This window comes from Anas acuta, chromosome 6 (genome assembly GCF_963932015.1).
Source record: "Anas acuta chromosome 6, bAnaAcu1.1, whole genome shotgun sequence".
NCBI lineage: Eukaryota > Metazoa > Chordata > Aves > Anseriformes > Anatidae > Anas > Anas acuta.
In genome coordinates, this window is record NC_088984.1 from 24,335,083 (window position 1) to 24,352,929 (window position 17,847).

Below are 17,847 nucleotides of genomic sequence, written 5' to 3' on the forward strand. Positions count from 1 at the left end.
TACTTCTCTGCCAGCCTCCGTTTCATAGTCTGGAATTAACTTTAGTTATTTTTGAATTCTACATGTGTGTATATTACACACAAGTATATATATGCCTATAAAAGTATAAATTGAAACACTGCTGTTTTAACCCATTGGACAAAAGACTAATAACCAAATCATTCTGAAAATCAAATCATGCTTTGAACAATGGCTTCAGTAATAGATTAGGTCATGCCTTTATCCTTGAAAGCCCAGTTATGAAGAAATACACTTCGAATCAATTCCACATGCCCATAAAACTGCGTGCAGAACTTGATTTCTTATTTTTAAGTTCTGTAATACTGTACTCTGCTTATTTCCAATATCTCCTTGGGATATGTTCTTGCACTCAGGTATTTCCTTGAGTTACATTCACGTACTTTAAGTGTTTTCACTTTCAGAAATTACTCAGGACTTGCTTCCCTTTTCTGTTTTTTTCATTATTGAAATGTTTAAAAGCATTTCAGAAGTTTCCTGTGATACAATCTTTACCGACTCCTATAAAAATAGCACAGTTTTTCTTTATCCTTACCCTTTCCACACAACCTCAATCTCCTAATGTTTGAAAGAACTGTGTTCTTCTTCAAACTGTTTAGATCTTATTTTCTTTTGGTGTTTAAGATTTACTACCTGTGACATATTTTATTGCCTTATTTACTGGCTTCAGTGGCCCATTCTGGGAAAGTAGGCAGATCAGCTACATGCACCCCTAAAGACAACGATGTTAATGACTCCAGCTGATGTTTCTACTTTTCCAGCCAATGGAAATGTGAGCCCTGCTCCTGCAAGCGGCATGTTTCCTGAAGCACTGCCCCAGCTCACTCCAAGTGCTCACTACCTGGAGCAACGCCAAATATATACCCTGGCCTGTTTCACAAGACTGTAGAAGACTATACTCAGTCACCTAACAAAGAAAGAGAAGTCATTTATACTTTCCATGAGCAGGACTATTCAACATAAAACCAGGAGAGATGTCGGAAGGAAAAAAAAAAAAAGGCTTATTGTCTCCAAGAAAGTGGCTAAAGGCAAAGACAGTTCAGTAACATTAAAATAAAAACCTGAAAGAGTATTTCCATGAAGCCTTTCATTTAAGGATCCCCAAGTCATGTAAAGACATTAATTCACTTAGCCTTCTAACACATCATTTCTTTGTTCACATAGCAATGAAAAAAATCAATATGCAAGCCTTTGCTCACAAATCTGACATGCATAAAACCAAGAAAAAAAAGATTAAAAAAATGCATGTTTTGGAAATGGTTCAGTTGCACACATTGTAAAACACCCTAACAATGCTAAATTTCCTTTGTCCAGCAATATAAAACTGGCCATTGAATCATCAATGAATAAACAACAGAAATGAAAATTCATGCAACAAATACCTGTGACTAAGAAATTTGATTCTTCCCTTAAGCAATGAGAAAGAGGTGACAAACCTGAGGGAAACTATCCTGCTGCTAGTTCCTTCCAATTACTGTGGCTTCCCAGACAGACTGTGTAGACCTATCAGCAGTCACTCCAACTTTCTTGATACTCTTGTAGGTACTTACATTCTAAGACATATGGACAAAATATTTAACACCATCCCAACATCTCATGGTCAAAAAGCACTTTAACAGCATTTGACAGATGAAAAGAACGAACAGACAGTGTACAAGGACACTGATTGCAATGATCAGCTTACAGACATGTTTCAAAAACCCTTAAAATATATGCAATTTTATGTTTATATTTCAACTGAAGTACAGAAATTTAAGATTCAGGAAGCATAAAATTTGGACTCTGTGCATTTATCGCTGAGGAACTGGAATCAAGATGCTGAAAACCTGGGCATGAGCAACATAGCCCAGACACCACAACCCAAGACAGGGAGTTAGAAGGTCTCCGATTTCTTCCTCTTACATTCTTCATAGCAAGAAAATCACTTGACTTTAGCAGAGTGATCGTTTTTAGATTTATTTTTTCTCCTACTTGCTATAGTGTCTTCATGCATTATATTTCAAAGTAGATTTTAAAGTTTGGGGGATAAAAGTCTTTCCCATAATTTTGTACAAGTCTAGCATAACAAAACTGTTGATTTTAAGACACGCTTGCAATATAAATAACCATTCACTTGATTCTTATGGCATAAAAGACAACAAGCTCTGAGTAAAATGCATCTCATAATGATGATCATGACTGGTCCTATGCCAAGACAATCCTGAACACATTTTAAGAAATACGAATATCACAAAGAAGTATAAAATCTTTTGTAAAGTGTTTTTGTTGTTGTTGTTATTTTTGCCACAAGGCTATATGAAGAATTATATATTTTTTTTCCATCTTGAAATCAAGATATACAGTACCTCCATATGTAAGATTCCCTTAATTGACACTCACTCACAGGTATTTTGTGTTATAATTTATAATATCTGTTCTGGTTGGTTTTGTTTTGTTTCAATTTAAAGGCATTTTATTAAGCCTCCATGCTCCACATCCTCACCAATTCTTATTACCATTTTGATACCCTATGGTGAAGCTGACAAGAAGCACTGTTGATGTGACAACCAGAAGCACAGAAATCTAGCAAGAAATTACTATGCAAATGTGTCTGGGAAAAGATAACATTAATAAATATTTGCTGACGGGCCTTTTGCTGTAGTAGGTGGCACATTTATAATGAAAACTTAACAATATTTTAAACCAAAGACCAGAAACCTCAGATGTACTTCTGGCTGATGGATGACAAAGAGGAAAAACACTTCTGTGTGTTGTCATTTTAGAGAAAGCAAGCCAATCTCACTACCTGAGATGAAAATATTTTCTTTCCAACTTCTCACATTCTATAGTTTATTTTATTTATTATTATCATTATTATTTTTTTTTTTTGGTAAATAAAACAAGTCTTTTTTTTCAGCAGTTACTAGCAACTTCCAAAACTGTGTTTTTCAAAATACTCAGATAATCTCAGAGCTGAAACATGAAAGCATAACAGGTAAAATTAGGTCATTATCTTTGCCATTAAAAATAATAACAATAATAATAATAATAAAAAAGTAAGTAGCTATTTACAAAAAGTTTTATACATGCTAAACTTGAGTTAATTCTACAGCTACAGGAATGTACATCACAGGAAAACATTCCACATTTTGACTTCATTGTAGAGAAAAAACAGTTCTAAAATTTGACACAAAATAAAATATAAGAAAAGGGGAGGAGATACTAGCAAGTGATCACAAAAAGAAAACATTTAGTTCTCAGTTTAGACTATAAAAGCATAAGAAGATGTTTCAGAAAAAAACTGGCCTTGGGTAACTACTTAACCACAGCAGGGGGAACCAGAGGGAGTGCTCCTATGGCAGGAAAAAAGGAAGCAATTCAGAAGTGACCAATTTTTACCAGTCAATGACATGCAGAAGAGAGAACTCTGCTTCTATTTTAGTTTGAGTGGCTCCACACTAGAGAATGCTATAAAGCAACTTCCTTTTTTTTTTTTTTTAAAAAAAAAAAAAAAAAAAAAAAAAAAAAAAAAAAACTAACTGTGATTTTTTCTTTTAAAACAACAAATTGCAACATCATTTTGGATCTATTCATGGCCTGTAGTCTCAAAATCCTTCCACCCTGAATGAATAGAGGAACACATATGGATCAGGGGTCATCCTGACACCAAAGCATGGGCTTAGATAAACAGCAGCTTATTACATTAAAAGGTGAAGTTTGCAAGCAATATAGAATTCACAGAAATAAATTCCTAGCAATGTTTAAATTTACAGAGCCTTTTCACTTCTACTTCTGTGGGAGAAAATTTGGTAACAGAAAAAGGCCATATTCTGTCAGCAGGCCCTTTGGAGTCAAAAATCCTGAACAACAATTTGTAAGGTACAGAGAGATTAGCATTACACATTACAGTCATAGGCTTAAGAGTAAGCCTGTTAACGGGGACATGTTGTCCAGGCAGTTTTTTGCAATTAAACTGTAAGCACTACTTTAAGTGAAACAGGAAGGAATTAGTCATCCAAATAAATTAGTATGCTTACGCTGTGCCTCCACTCCTCCCAAAAACTACAGAAAGAAAGCTTTGTAGATGGATGGATGCGGGTGCTGTGGACACACTCCAAACAAGTTGAAGACATCCCAAGGATAATAGTCTGAATATCACACAGCATGGTATTGTTCCTAAACAATACAGATGAAACAGGAAAAGACAAGATAACAGGCCAGATACTAGTACTGGTGTACTGAAAAAGACAGACTCTATGAAGCTGTTTACATGGTTGGATTGTGGATATTCTTGGTTTCAAAACTTCAGGTAAAAATATACGCAAAACTTCTGTCAGGTGAATCACATGCTGTGTCTTTACAAACTGCCTAGGAAATAGGCAGAAGATTCTATACTCCCTATTTTCTGTGTCTTTACTGAAGATATGCTTTAGATAAAAGTCTTTTAAATTAATACTGATAAAATTATGTGAAATATTAAATGTGATATAATGGAAATCCAACTAAAACTGAAATCCCTTTTTTGATATTAAGCTTCATGTGTCTAAAAAAAAACAAAAAACACAAAGAGGAAACAATGGTTAGCATAAGTTTAGGTGACAAAAGTCACTGCATAATCATGCATAAACACCATCCTAGGCGGTATCAAGAAATGGTCGTACAACTGCTGCATAGTTGTCATTCCCTACTTAATATACAGGGCTAGAATGGAGGCTAACCTCTACAGAAGAGCAAAATAGACTGGGTATACCACAGGTGGGGGATTCAACCTGGAAAACAACTGTCCTTTCACAAGTGCTCTCTGAGAAAAGCTTGAGCCTACCAGCTGAAAATTAACTGCAGGAGAGGAAAGAATAGCAGAAGTCCAGAAAAATCTTACGAAAAACTGGTAACATGCCACTAACTTGATACTAAGAAAAAGAGCTTTATGCACGCAGTTCTGACTGAAAGAATATTATGGGTAAGAGTACAATGTGAAGACTTCAAAAATCAGGACCCACCATCCTGCTATTGTGGAGGCAAAACTGTCATTTTGATTCACTGGAGAGTCCCTGAGACCACAGATGAAAACCATGTTATTAAAAAAAAAAAAAAAGGTAATAGATACTCTTTCCAGATGTTGCATGATTCGTGTTTGTAATTGCATACTTAATATAAACAGTGCTGGACTTTAAATCAAGCTACCTGGGCATTTTAAAAGGAGAATGTATCTAATAAGCGATTTAATAGTAGGGAAGAAAAGGCACTTCACAGCTTATAATTAGAAAATTTGAATTAGAATTAAAATTAAATTCTCAGCTACAAGGGTAAAGGATTCTTTAAACAATTTAGCAGTGTAACAGATAAATTCATCAAGTCCTAAAGTCCTCAAGTTATTTAGAGACACATTCAAGTTCAATACGTTCTACTTCAGTTGCAGAGTTATTGGACTTAACACCAAGCATTCACATACTAGGGAAAGCAATTTCTTCAATTGAAGAAATTAATGTTTGCGATTATTTTGTCTGTTACTGTACGAGAGGTATGGCTAGGTGATTCCTTTGATCCTCAAAATCTTCCAGCCCCATTATGCATTTGGTTCTGATTTTACTTATACCAGAAGAACCAGGCTAGACCGTACATGGGATACAAATTCTTTGACTTCCAAATATCTTTGTAACAAGCTCGCTTTGATCCGTGTAACAGGAATCTTTTCCTCATTATTCTCAGTTAATTGGTATATGTCCCTTCAGACTTCACTTGGCTCTGGCAGAAAATTGCTCCACAAGCATTCAGCAACAAGGACAAAAAAAGATTGTCCTGTTTCTTGAAGACAGTGGTTCTACAAATGGTACTGTGTGTCTGCGCTGTTACTTGGTTTTGCTCCAACACCTGAAACTTGAGTTTGCAAAACAATTTCTACTGACCCCAGAACTCTATTAAAGGTAGGTAATAAACAATGTGTTCATGCAAATGGTCTAGAAAACAACATAGTGAGGTAAAGAGATTTCAGTTTCAGGATAGGTAGCATATTTCCAATAGGACATTAGTTTCTTGCAGATTATCACCACTCACCAAGTTGCTATTTTGATATATTTTATGATGCATCATTTCTAGCTACATTTTGTGACCATTCAAGATAAAAATTGCTATTTTTTCACCCATGTTCCACACATGCTCTCTATCTTATACATAGGCACCTCGCCCAGTCTTTCCAAACCCCTGACATTTTTCCAGCAGCGTGTCTTTGCCACAGAGAGATCAGCACTGAATAAATGAGGCATATCCTCTTTCAGAGGGGCTGAATCAGTTCCCTTCCACACAGTACACAGCTGTCAGTCGTGAGAATGAAAACCCCTGGTGCAGGAGGGATCAGGCTTAGAGCAGTCGAACAGGCTGCTAATCAGTAACCAGCAGAAAGAACACGCTCCTGCTGCTCTCCACTCTGTAGTTATTCAATTAATTCATGACAATTCTTGTGATTTGCATTCCTATCTTAGTATATTTAAAACAGTTAAAGTAACTTTGATGCATTGCATCAACATTGCAAAAGGAATACTTGAAGCAACCCGGGTAATGTGCTCACTATCGATGTAACCCCAGGTTTTCAAACGGGGAGAGTAGAAGAAGTACAAATACTAGAATTGAACTTTATTTGCACAGTTTATCCACTTCAAGTCTGGAAAATCATAACATAACCAAAGCAAAACAACAACAACAACAACAAAAATAAACAAAAAATGACTGTAGTTAGTCTAAGACAGGTTATGGAATGATAGATATATGCATTCTGTTAGGTATTTATGCAAAAGGGATGAATATTATGATCATAAACACGGCTTGTCTTTGCCAGAGTAGATAGCCCAGTGCAATTAAGTGCAAAAGACAGGATCATTATCTACTAAAACCTGCTCTTTCCTTTTGCCACTGGAGTCTCGACATGAAGTGTGAGTGAAATCTATAATTTTAGCTTCATATAGGTCCATGAATTTCACAGTGATGCTCAGTTTTCAATAAATTAACAGTCGTTTAAATGTATTTCCTGTATATAAAAGACTACCACCTAGAAAAACCTATACTAACAATCAGAGAACTCCACAAAGCTTCTCTCTGAAAGTATACAATTTTTCAGTGAAGGTGGCTTGAAGTTCTACTTGAAACAATAATAATAAAAGTTAAATCATCTGACAAAATTATTATTTAGTAAGCTATTCTTAACCTTTTGAATATTGTTCTATTTAAAAACATACCTATTAGGCACAAAATGGACTTCTAAAGAAAACAGATCAATTTAGTACATTAAATTGCATTTCATAACACAGATAAGAATGTGAAGTACATCATATTTATTCAAATACTAGTCTTTTGCTGTACAAATATAAATCAATACAAAATACTTAAAATCAAAACACTTGTTTTTCTTTAGAATTATTTTTCTGTTAAGTTGTACACTTCCTCAAAACAAATTTTAACTTTCTCTACAAAGAAGTTTCCCAGATTTCTTAAAAATATGTATTTAAATCTAACTAAAACAAAAAATACACTGCAAAATTCATGTTTTCCAGCCATTTGCCTAGTCAGCTGTGATCAACTTCATTTCTAGCTTACAAACACAGTGAATGGAGACAAAACGTGAGGATGCTTAGCATCCCTCACCTCATGGGGTAGAATGCTGCACTGTTGCACCCCTCACATTAGCTTCACTTTCTGCAGACAGAAAGATGAGAGACCAGATCAAGCTAGCAGCCAGGAAGTGAAGAAAAAAACAAACAAAACAACAGTGCATATCTCTTTAGTATTTCTTTACACCTATCCCCCCAAATACCATGTTACTTTGCATCTTGATATCATGTAAAAATTCAAAGGTGGAATTATCAGTGACCAGAAGCTGTATCTTCTTCTGACCTAATTCAAACTCCTATTCATGAAAAATACCCAACATTCTGTGAACACTAACACAAATATATAATGTTAAAAGCAAGAATAATCACCACTAATGTCTCAGGTCAAGCATGAGTGGGAGTGTAGGTGGCTTTAGAAGTTTGGAGCACCCTGACTCAAGTGGAGCTGCTGTTTCATTTCATGCTTCAGGATGCAGCAATGCCTTCTGCTCTCACAAGTGTCTTCTTATTTTAATTTACTTCTTAACTGCTACATTATAAGGAAAAGCTCTACTCTAAATTTCTCCCTCTTCACCACCATGCACATTAACATCTTTCCAACAAGTGAGCATAAGTATCAAAAATATGAGGAGCCACGTGTTCAGATTGCAGAGCACAAGAGCACAGAAAGCCCTACTGTTTATAATCCATTCTTGCCATAGATCATTCGGTCCCTTCTCAGAAGACTCTCATAAACTTGGACCTGATCATTGAATATTTCTCTGAACATTGATATATTCATACATTAACTGTATGAAGTTCAACAAGGCTGAGTGCTGGGTCCTGCACCTGGGGCGCAATAACCCCAAGCAGAGCTACAGGCTGGGAGATGAGTGGTTGGAAAGCTGCCTGGCGGAGAAGGACCTGGGAGTATTGGTGGATAGTCGGCTGAATATGAGCCAGCAGTGTGCTCAGGTGGCCAAGAAGGCCAACAGCATCCTGGCTTGCATAAGAAGCAGTGTGGCCAGCAGGGCTAGGGAGGTGATCGTCCCCCTGTACTCGGCTCTGGTGAGGCCGCACCTCGAGTACTGTGTTCAGTTTTGGGCCTCTGGCTACAAGAAGGACATGGAGGTGCTCGAGTGAGTCCAGAGAAGGGCAATGAAGCTGGTGAGGGGTCTGGAATAAAAGTCTGACAAGGAGCAGCTGAGGGAGCTGGGTTAGTTCAGCCTGGAGAAAAGGAGGCTCAGGGGCGACCTTATCACTCTTTATAAGTACCTTAAAGGAGGCTGTAGAGAGGTGGGGCTTGGTCTGTTCTCCCACGTGCCTGGAGACAGGACGAGGGGGAATGGGCTAAAGTTGCACCAGGGGTGTTTTAGGTTGGATATTAGGAAGAACTTCTTACCAAGAGGGTTGTTAGGCATTGGAATGGGCTGCCCAGGGAAGTGGTGGAGCCACCATCCCTGGAGGTCTTTAAAAGACGTTTAGATGTTGAACTTCACGATATGGTTTAGTGGAGGACTTGTTAGTGTTAGGTCAGAGGTTGGACTCTATGATCTTGAGGTCTCTTCCAACCTAGACAATTCTGTGTGATTCTGTGATCACAATAGTTTTGAGTAAAATCTGATCAAACCATTTGTAAAATTCTTCTGAATTGATACCTGTTCATAAACTAGAAAACACAATCATATAATAAATCACTTAAGAAATTATATCAATTTAAAGGTTTTTTAATAATTACCTAATAGTTTGAATACATACTTTCAAACGAATTGTTCTCCAAGTTAATTTTTACTCATTTTATCACTTCACTTCTTTGCCAGTGGGTATCTTGATACACTTGAGAGCAACAGGATGTCTCTGCCTCAACTGAGTAACCACTAATGAATAATATGAAAAATCCTAAATTCCAAACACTGCCAATTTGCAACAAAAATCTTGTAGACTTTGGGAATTTATAAAACATTTAGATAAATAACTGTTACGCAAATAGTCCTGGGTGAATATTCTCTTACAAAGCATAACTAGCTAACAGTCCATTCATTAGTAGTTGCTAAATTATTACTTCTTTGATTTGGATTTTAAACTTCATTGATTATCCAATTCAGAAACATTACCCACAGAATGATTCTAACAGCACAAATACCATGCTGTAACAATGGTTTCAGTGTAGAAGTCTGCTATGTAATTAAGAGAACAATATCAACTGAAATCTTTTTTTTTTTTCCCCAACAAAAGTAATCTGAAGGAATCTCTAAAGGAAAGTCATTTGACTTGTTTGTCTTGAGGAAGAAAGAAAGAAATTTCTTCCCTGGAAAGAGAAATGCTTGATAGAGAAGATAAATTATTAAAATGAGCAAATGCTAGCATATCTTAAACAGAATGAAAAAGGGACTACAATATTTTTGCTTGTTTCTGCCAAATCATAACTTGTTTCTATCAATAGTTCTGAACAAAAAATCCGGTATTACAAACTTCTGGTGCTCAAGTTTTGGCTTTTCTGAAAGTCTGCACCCTGCTCACCAGCTAGAGTGACTGAAAAGCTTGAATATTTCAGAAGTAAACTGGGCATGTAGGTGCCCAGTTTACTTTTTTTTTTTTCCTTAAAGAAATTGCTACAATGATCACTTAATATAGGATTAATTTTTACTATTCAGGACCTTACCAGAGACGTATCAGGCTTCAGTGGTACCACTAACAAAGCTGGCCACAATACACTAATTGCAATTCCTAACAATAAACTTCAGTGCTTTCCAACTAGTCTGCTTTTTCTTGATGAAGTGATTTCTGTGACTCTTTATCCAGATGTGCCACTCTAAAGCCTAGAAATCTTCCTCACCTCTTTATTTTCTCCATGGTCTATTTAAGCATTCTCTGCTGATTAAAAAATAAATAAATAAATAAATAAATGCCGCCTTTTCTACTCAGTCCCAGAAATATGATTTAATTCTACATATTATGAAACAAAATGTTTCAGCATATCATCATTGGGAACACTCTACACTGAGTGAGAAGAGACTGCACATATGTGAAAATTTAGAATCCAGTTTGAACAAAATGAAAAAAATTTTTAGAACAACCTTCATTGATTTCTACCCTTGCCTTCCTCTCTGTTTCCCCTCGTATGAAATATCCTAAAGAAAGGAAATGGAGGCCCCAGGGTGGAAATCACAAGCTTCCATATGATAAGTTCTGACTTCTGAATCATGTTCTTACAGAATGCTTGACAAAAGCAGAGGAGAAACAACAGTAATGTTGTCTTGTATTAAATCCCACTACAGAGAACTACATAAGCTAAATTTTATGTATAAATAAATAAATAAAAATGAAGGCAGGGAAGAGCTCCTGGGTAGGTTCTTGGCTCAAGAACAGGTTCTAGCCAGTACACTAGGGACTTGTCTTATGTCTCTTCCTCTAACTCAGTAAGAGTACAAATATCACCCAACGGAACAGCTCTACCATACCAGAAGAAAAAAAAAAAAAAAAAACAAAACAAAAAAAAAAAAAACAACAACAAAACAACAAAAAAAAAAAACAAAAAAAAAAAAAAAAAAAAACAAAAAAAAAACAACCACAACCAACACCCACAGACAAGAACAGCTCAGAATTCTCTGGACCTGTAAACACCTTTTAACCACCAGTCTCTCAAGAGCAGGAGTTCAAGCTCACACATATTGAGCCAAACACAGATTTCATATGCTGTCCAAAGCAACTGCAGAAATGAGCAAGTGGTATCACCAAATGCATCATGCCAAGAATTCTTATCCAGCCAGAAGTCTGACATTCTCACGTTGCTTAGCAAGAAAAGTTTACCCACCGATATGCTTTCAGTCATATCTTTTCACTCACCTACCTCCTAAAACACACTGTATGGATCTGAAAAATCTGAGTCCTTAATTTGAAGAAAATATATTTCTCTATTCAGAGATAAAAACAATCTCCTCCTCTCCTCAATCCCCCTCCCACTCCAAAAAAAAAATAATAAACAAAACAAAAAACAAAAAAACACCACCTTTATCATCCCCTCTGAACATCTGCACTGATCATTCGCTGTCAAAAACTTTCCTTGGGGTAGGTCCAAGACCTACCCAAAGCTAAGGAATTTTGCCTTTTATCTGTCCCAACTGCTGGTGTCAATACAAAAGCACCCTTCTTAAACCCTTACAGATCAAAAAGTACCCTGCTTTCCTCACTTCAGAAAAGAAAACAAAATCCTTACAGGAACAAAAGACATACATGAAAGGAAAGTTATTCAGTTCATTTTCCCATGAAAGACATGTTATGAGCACTGCCCAGAATCCAGCAGCTCAGAAAGCATGTGAAAAAAGCACACAGTTTCTTGGCTGAACATTCTGGATGAGACCTCCAGAACATCTCAACTCCCACCTGGCTCCCCAGCCTATCGGCAGGGAACAACATTCATAAACTCCAGCTTCAGCAGTAGGCTTCAACAGGGCTGACACAGTGAGCTACAGTTCTCAGTTTACTCTTCTCCTCTGGCCGGCATCATTGATGACCTTCACTAAAAAAAAGGCAAAATCAAGATTTCCACAATGTGCTTGCCTAGTTTCAAGTCCCAAAGTCAAGTCAACAACATGGTATTGCTTACAACTCCAAACCACTTCCCCAGTCATTTTGACAGTATCCTCTTCTCCTTCAGTTTCCTTGTAAGTAAAATTGTAGTAGTGAAGCTGCTATCCCCTAAACTGTCTCAAACTGTAAAGGATCCCATACATTAACATTCATGTCTTCCAAAGGAGAAGAAATTGAAGCTATGGTGCCATGAGAAAATTGGCAATCTGATACAGAAATGCTCCCTTTAAGCAGTAGGGCACCCTACCAAGAAGTTAAGTAGCTTCATCCAGTGTAACCAGCACTCTGGATCTCACTTCTCTCATTACTTACCAATGTGAAATGTCAGGAGAGGAAATGTGCACCAATAAAGGCACTTGGAAGAGGATGCAAGATCTCTGAAGCTAAAAGCACCTTACATGCAACAAAGTCTTGGAACAGAACTAGCCAGCTTGAAATGTGACAAGCATATATTTATAGTGAAAAAAGCATGGATAAAAGAATTCCACAAAAAATAAAAGGACAAGGAAAGGCATTCTAGCTGAAGTACTTAAATAAAACAAGTTTTATATGTCATGGTAGTGACATGTCACACATTGTTTTCGAAATGTTCATAACAATATTTGATGCCTCTAGCCTCGAAACACGTGCTAGAGAATAGCAAGCAAATTTATTCAAAGGTCCTAAAATGACAGCAACCATATTTTTTAAAGCTGTATAAAAAAGAAACTGCCTCTATTTCATGACTGCAGGATGCTCCAAGTCAACACGGCTTTGAGAAAGGAGGAGCTCTGTTGAGCTGATACTCTGCTGCACCTTCCAAGTGACTTCTGCAAAGAGAAGTAGTCTCCATAGTTTCCGCTTTTCTTCTTTCTCCATGATGATGGAAGGATCAAAAACTGCTACACCCACTTAAATTCACTTTTTATCAGGTACAGCTTCCAGCTCCTCCTTTCCCAGAAAGTTGTATCAGTAAGTGATAAGTAATAATCTTTCCTCAGCACTTAGAGAAGAAGTCTACCACTTCTAGAGCCCACGGGACCTTCCATACAAAGTGCAGTCAGATTTTACCCAGGGTCAACAAATTGGCACAAAAGCAATATTGTATCGTAAAAAAATGCTCATTACAGGATAAAAGTACAGGAAATCAAAATTATGTAAATCCATATAAAAGCAGCGCAGTCTAAAGTTACCTGATATACAGCAGAGATTAATGTAAACTGGACAAAGCAACCCAAGTGAAGTCTAACATTGTACAATGTTAATCACCTTAATCTTTTACTGTGGGTAGCTGCTATTGAGGGAATAGTCTGTAATCTCACAGGGTTAGACTCTCCCAAGAATGGAATATGGCTAAAAATTTTACCTCATCAGTTTACAAATTACATGTATTAAGGAACATTTTTTAAAAGTGTTTACTAACAACTTCTTGAGACTCCTACAAGTTTCCAAATAAACTAACATGTTCTACACATGCATTGTAAAAAAAAAAAAAAAGTCTCTCCTGAATGTTTAGGGTGTTTCATACACTTTTGACAACTGTATTTTGTCCCTGATCACTGAATAAGCACACAGAGCAAAACAACATTGAGGGATAATAAATTTTCCATATCATGAAAAAGTTTATTGCAAAATGATTAAAAACCACTGTATGAAGTGTAAGAAGGTGACAATTTAATATCTTTATGTCACGGTTGACAAGCATATGCTTAGGAATGTTATCTATAAAACTATAAAGTCCAAAATGCTAACAGGAATGTGAGTAGTTTAGGTCACTAGGGACAGTTACCCTTTATTAAAGTCTCTCTAGATCTCCATCACGACCCACTTTTGTTGGTTTTTGTTTTGTCTTTTTTTTTTAGAGGGCAGGGGAGTGTGGGGTAGTTTTAAATTTTCTTAATCTCCAAAGAACACCTTAGCAGGAGCTATCAGCTTTGACAGAACACCAAAATTCTGGCAGTGAACCATAAATTGACCATTACCATAAAAAGAACTGCTAAATGAGAAACCATGTGCTCAGTATAAAACTAATTTCATGCTTTCAAAAGCACACAGTGGCTTCTAGCAAGATAGTGGCCCTGGGACTTGCAAAGACAGATTGGCTAATACAAATGGTGTGTGCTCCTGATGCAGTCTGCTTAGCCAAGCTTTACATGTACTGGCAGTAAATGGAAATTCTCGAATCTTCTGTCAAACAAATACACACTTATCTATAACTTTAGAGCTGAAAGCTATAAAACAGCTGCCTCATAAATATATTTAGCAGGAAAATGCATGAGCTGTCCTAGTTCCTCAAAAAAAAAAAAAAAAAGGAAAACAACTAAAAAACACAGCAGTCTTTACACAGTAAGCATAGACATTTTTAGCAAGGAAATAAAATACTTTTTAGCATCTTCCCTACTTTTATTAAAATAATTACTATCAGCAGATGCAAATATAATCATAGCTGGTCTCATGACAAACTAAAAACATTAACAGAACAATAATGCTTAACAAGAAACTGAGTTTAATAATTATGTGTGTTCTACAGATGAAATTTAAAAAAAATAAAATTAAACAGGTATGAAGTCCATTTAGGTTTTGATAATGCTTCTTTAAAACTTAAAAGATTTACTACTAGAACTTCACAGGCTACCTTTAGCACACTATCTGTTCCCTTAAATAAAACTTACTGCACTAAATCTCAAATTTAACTGGTTAGGGAGAAGTGACAGTAATTTTATACCCTTCTCAAAGCAAGCTGTCAGTGAATGAATTATTGGAAGCTATCCTGGGCATGACAAGTCATAACTTTTAATATTAACAGTGACAGACATATACAACACTTCGAATCCAGTATACAATTTATTTCCTTCTTCACTTCCATAGTTTATCTGGGAGAATTCAGCAGCTCTTATGCTTTACATATCGTTATAACTATAATTTGATATTTAACAAGCCAGAAAGCAAGCTCTCGTAACAGGCAGTTAGTCACACTGTTAATTAGCTTCTTTCTGTAACAATAATACAGCATCACTGACGTGTTCCAAAAACATTTAAAATGCATAGGAAGTCACCTACTGGAAAGATGCCCTCTGCAAACAGCAAGCAAGGAAAGGGAGCTTGCCACATATTTAGAGTTACTTTGAATACTGAAATAAGAAGAGAACTAAACTATGTATATTTTTGTATATTTTGCCATTTTTCTTATCCTTTCCATTGGAGTAACTAAAATACAAATGACATGCACACAGAAATACTGCCAAACATGTAATCATCCACTACTAATATCACATCACAAAGCAATTCAGTGAAGTTTAATAATAAAAATCATGCTCACCTCTACTGGGAAGTCCACTCCACATTATGGCAATACTATTTAACCAGCTCAAATAGCAACCAAGTTACGTAAACAGAACTTCCAATATGTGACCAATATGATCTACGGTGCTACAGAGCCTTTGCTCCAGCTCTGCTCCTCTGTGACAGTGCACCGGTACACCAGTGCTGCTCCAAACCTTCCCAGATGCTGGCTTATTGCATTGCTCATTGAAAATCCTTCACACGCTGGCAACATTTTAGGGAAGGACAAGCACACTCTGAGTCATTTTGTAAAGAAAGCAAAGCAATTTCAGTTCTGTATCTTCATGCGTACAGAAACACAGAGCACTGTCAAAGTAGAAGTCTGAGGTGAATTTATGCTGAGAAACAGGCAACCTAAGCCGTCATTATCAATGCATGAAATCAGCTAGTGATCAAATTCAAACAAACCATAAAAAGAGGCATGATTATGAAAGGCTCTACAGATTCAGCTCCGAACCATACAGAAAGCAGAATCATCTATCTAGCCTGTGTAAATGTTAAAAATAGCTCTGTCTTTTCTACAATGAACAGGAGACAGAGGAGAAGCAGTAGCCTGTATTGTGGTGAGCTTCATTACTGGGAAAAAATCTAGCAGTAAAAATTAATGATTCCTTACAGCTTCTGTAAGTAAGATTAATTTACAATTACACAGATGAACAAACAAGTACTTTTTAACCATGTAACTGACAAAGTCTATTAGCAAATATCATATTTGTTTATATCTAAGGAGAAGCACATATACCTAGATGAAGAATTTCAGAATACCGACCCATCCATACAATCTGGCAGATCAAGTATTTGTACAAAAAAATCAGCAACTAAAAGCATTACATGAACATTGCCTTTGCTTTTGAAAAACAACAATATTTTTTAATTACTTACTATGAAAAATCTCCATGGCTTATTAAATTAATGTTCTTCCTACTCCCACAGAGCCCTCCCAGAGTGTAAATCCTTGTCTTTTCAGGTACTTCATGCATTTTCTTTTCCAAAAAAGGTAAGAGGGCATGTGCCAATGTACACGCTCCCACCCACAAAGATTTTAAATGCACATTGTAATAAGAATCAGATGTAACCATGAAGAGGTTAAGTTTACAAAGAAATAGAAAGACACAGGAGTTTTTATTACAATACCTGTATAGTTATCCAAATATACTACTGTGTCATGAGACAACTATGAGAGAAATTTTGGCAGGACCTGTTCCCAGATTGAGATACTTACCGTACAGAGTATCTGATTTACTTTTCCAAGATAAAACCAGTAAAAAAATATATATATTAATTAAAAAATACACACACGCCTCTGACTTCATTTTATTGTTTCAGTCATGCTTGTATAAAATCACTGTTGGATATACACACTGAACAAAAATGACAACTCCACACATAAAGAAACCATGACAAGTGACCAACCTTTTTTTTTTTTTTTTTAAGTCCTAAACTCTAGAACATCTGATTATCAAACATCTAAAAGCTGTTTCTTTACTACAACATAATTACTTCCTGAAGAGAGGTTAAACTATCCAGAAAGGAATTCTGCAGAGAATTTTAATACATTTATGCACACTCATGTATCAGGGACTAGAGCAACAAGTGATGACTATAGTAGCCAATTTTATTTTGAAACACTTCACTACCCATTCCACCCAAAACAAATCCCCCCCGCCCCCCAAACCATTTTTGGTCTATACTAGTCATATAACCAGCTTGCTTATGAGGGTCAATTATGTGCTTACTGCCTCCAAGAGAATAATGTAGAGACTACAGACGGATAATTGGTCTGATACCTATTAACAACTTAAAAAAAAGATTTTTTTTTCCTTTATTAGAGCATTTTTGAATATCTCACTTTAAATCAATTTACCAATTACTTAAAAAAAAAAAAAAAGAAATACCTCAATGAAAAAATAGAATTTTCTTGATGACAGTGGTAGTAGTCTTTTTTTATTACCTTTACCTGTACTTGTCACAGCGCAACTATTCAAACACAGAACAAAGTATCATAGATACAGTTTCCAGCTATTAGCAAACAAGAGACTATCTTTCACATCAGCTCTGTCCCTTGGTACTCAGTCCCATCATCATTTTCTAAGAAGTATCAAGAGCATCAAAACAATACAGTAAAGGCCCCTAGTTTCAGAGCAACTAATTAGAACTGTTATGAAAGAAAAATATCAGTCAGATACCATAAATGTATTTCATACTGTAAGAAAAATGATAACTTGCATAATAACACATATTTCCTAAGGAAATTGTGGGAGATACTCAAGGTGGGAGATACCGTCTACCAAATGCAATCTATTTGGAACACTGAATAGGTAAAGAAGTCAATACACATGGCAGTGAGAAGGGGAATACT

The 17,847-nt window shown here is 36.1% G+C and overlaps 1 protein-coding gene across 8 annotated transcripts in view; it reads right to left on the bottom strand.

Annotated features, from left to right (window-relative positions):
• The window catches only part of ZNF385B (zinc finger protein 385B), a 169,489-nt gene that overhangs the window by 114,141 nt on the left and 37,501 nt on the right, over positions 1 to 17,847 (bottom strand). The window contains exon 1 of one of the 8 annotated variants that reach the window (XM_068685850.1): positions 16,371 to 16,477. The exons of 6 other annotated variants lie outside the window; for them this stretch is intronic. In XM_068685850.1, the coding sequence (XP_068541951.1) occupies positions 16,371 to 16,386 (16 nt within the window). In that variant the 5' untranslated portion in view covers positions 16,387 to 16,477. Of the gene's footprint in view, positions 1 to 15,465; positions 15,674 to 16,370; positions 16,478 to 17,847 lie in introns of those variants that run through there. One more of the 8 variants, XM_068685848.1, reaches the window with a different exon arrangement.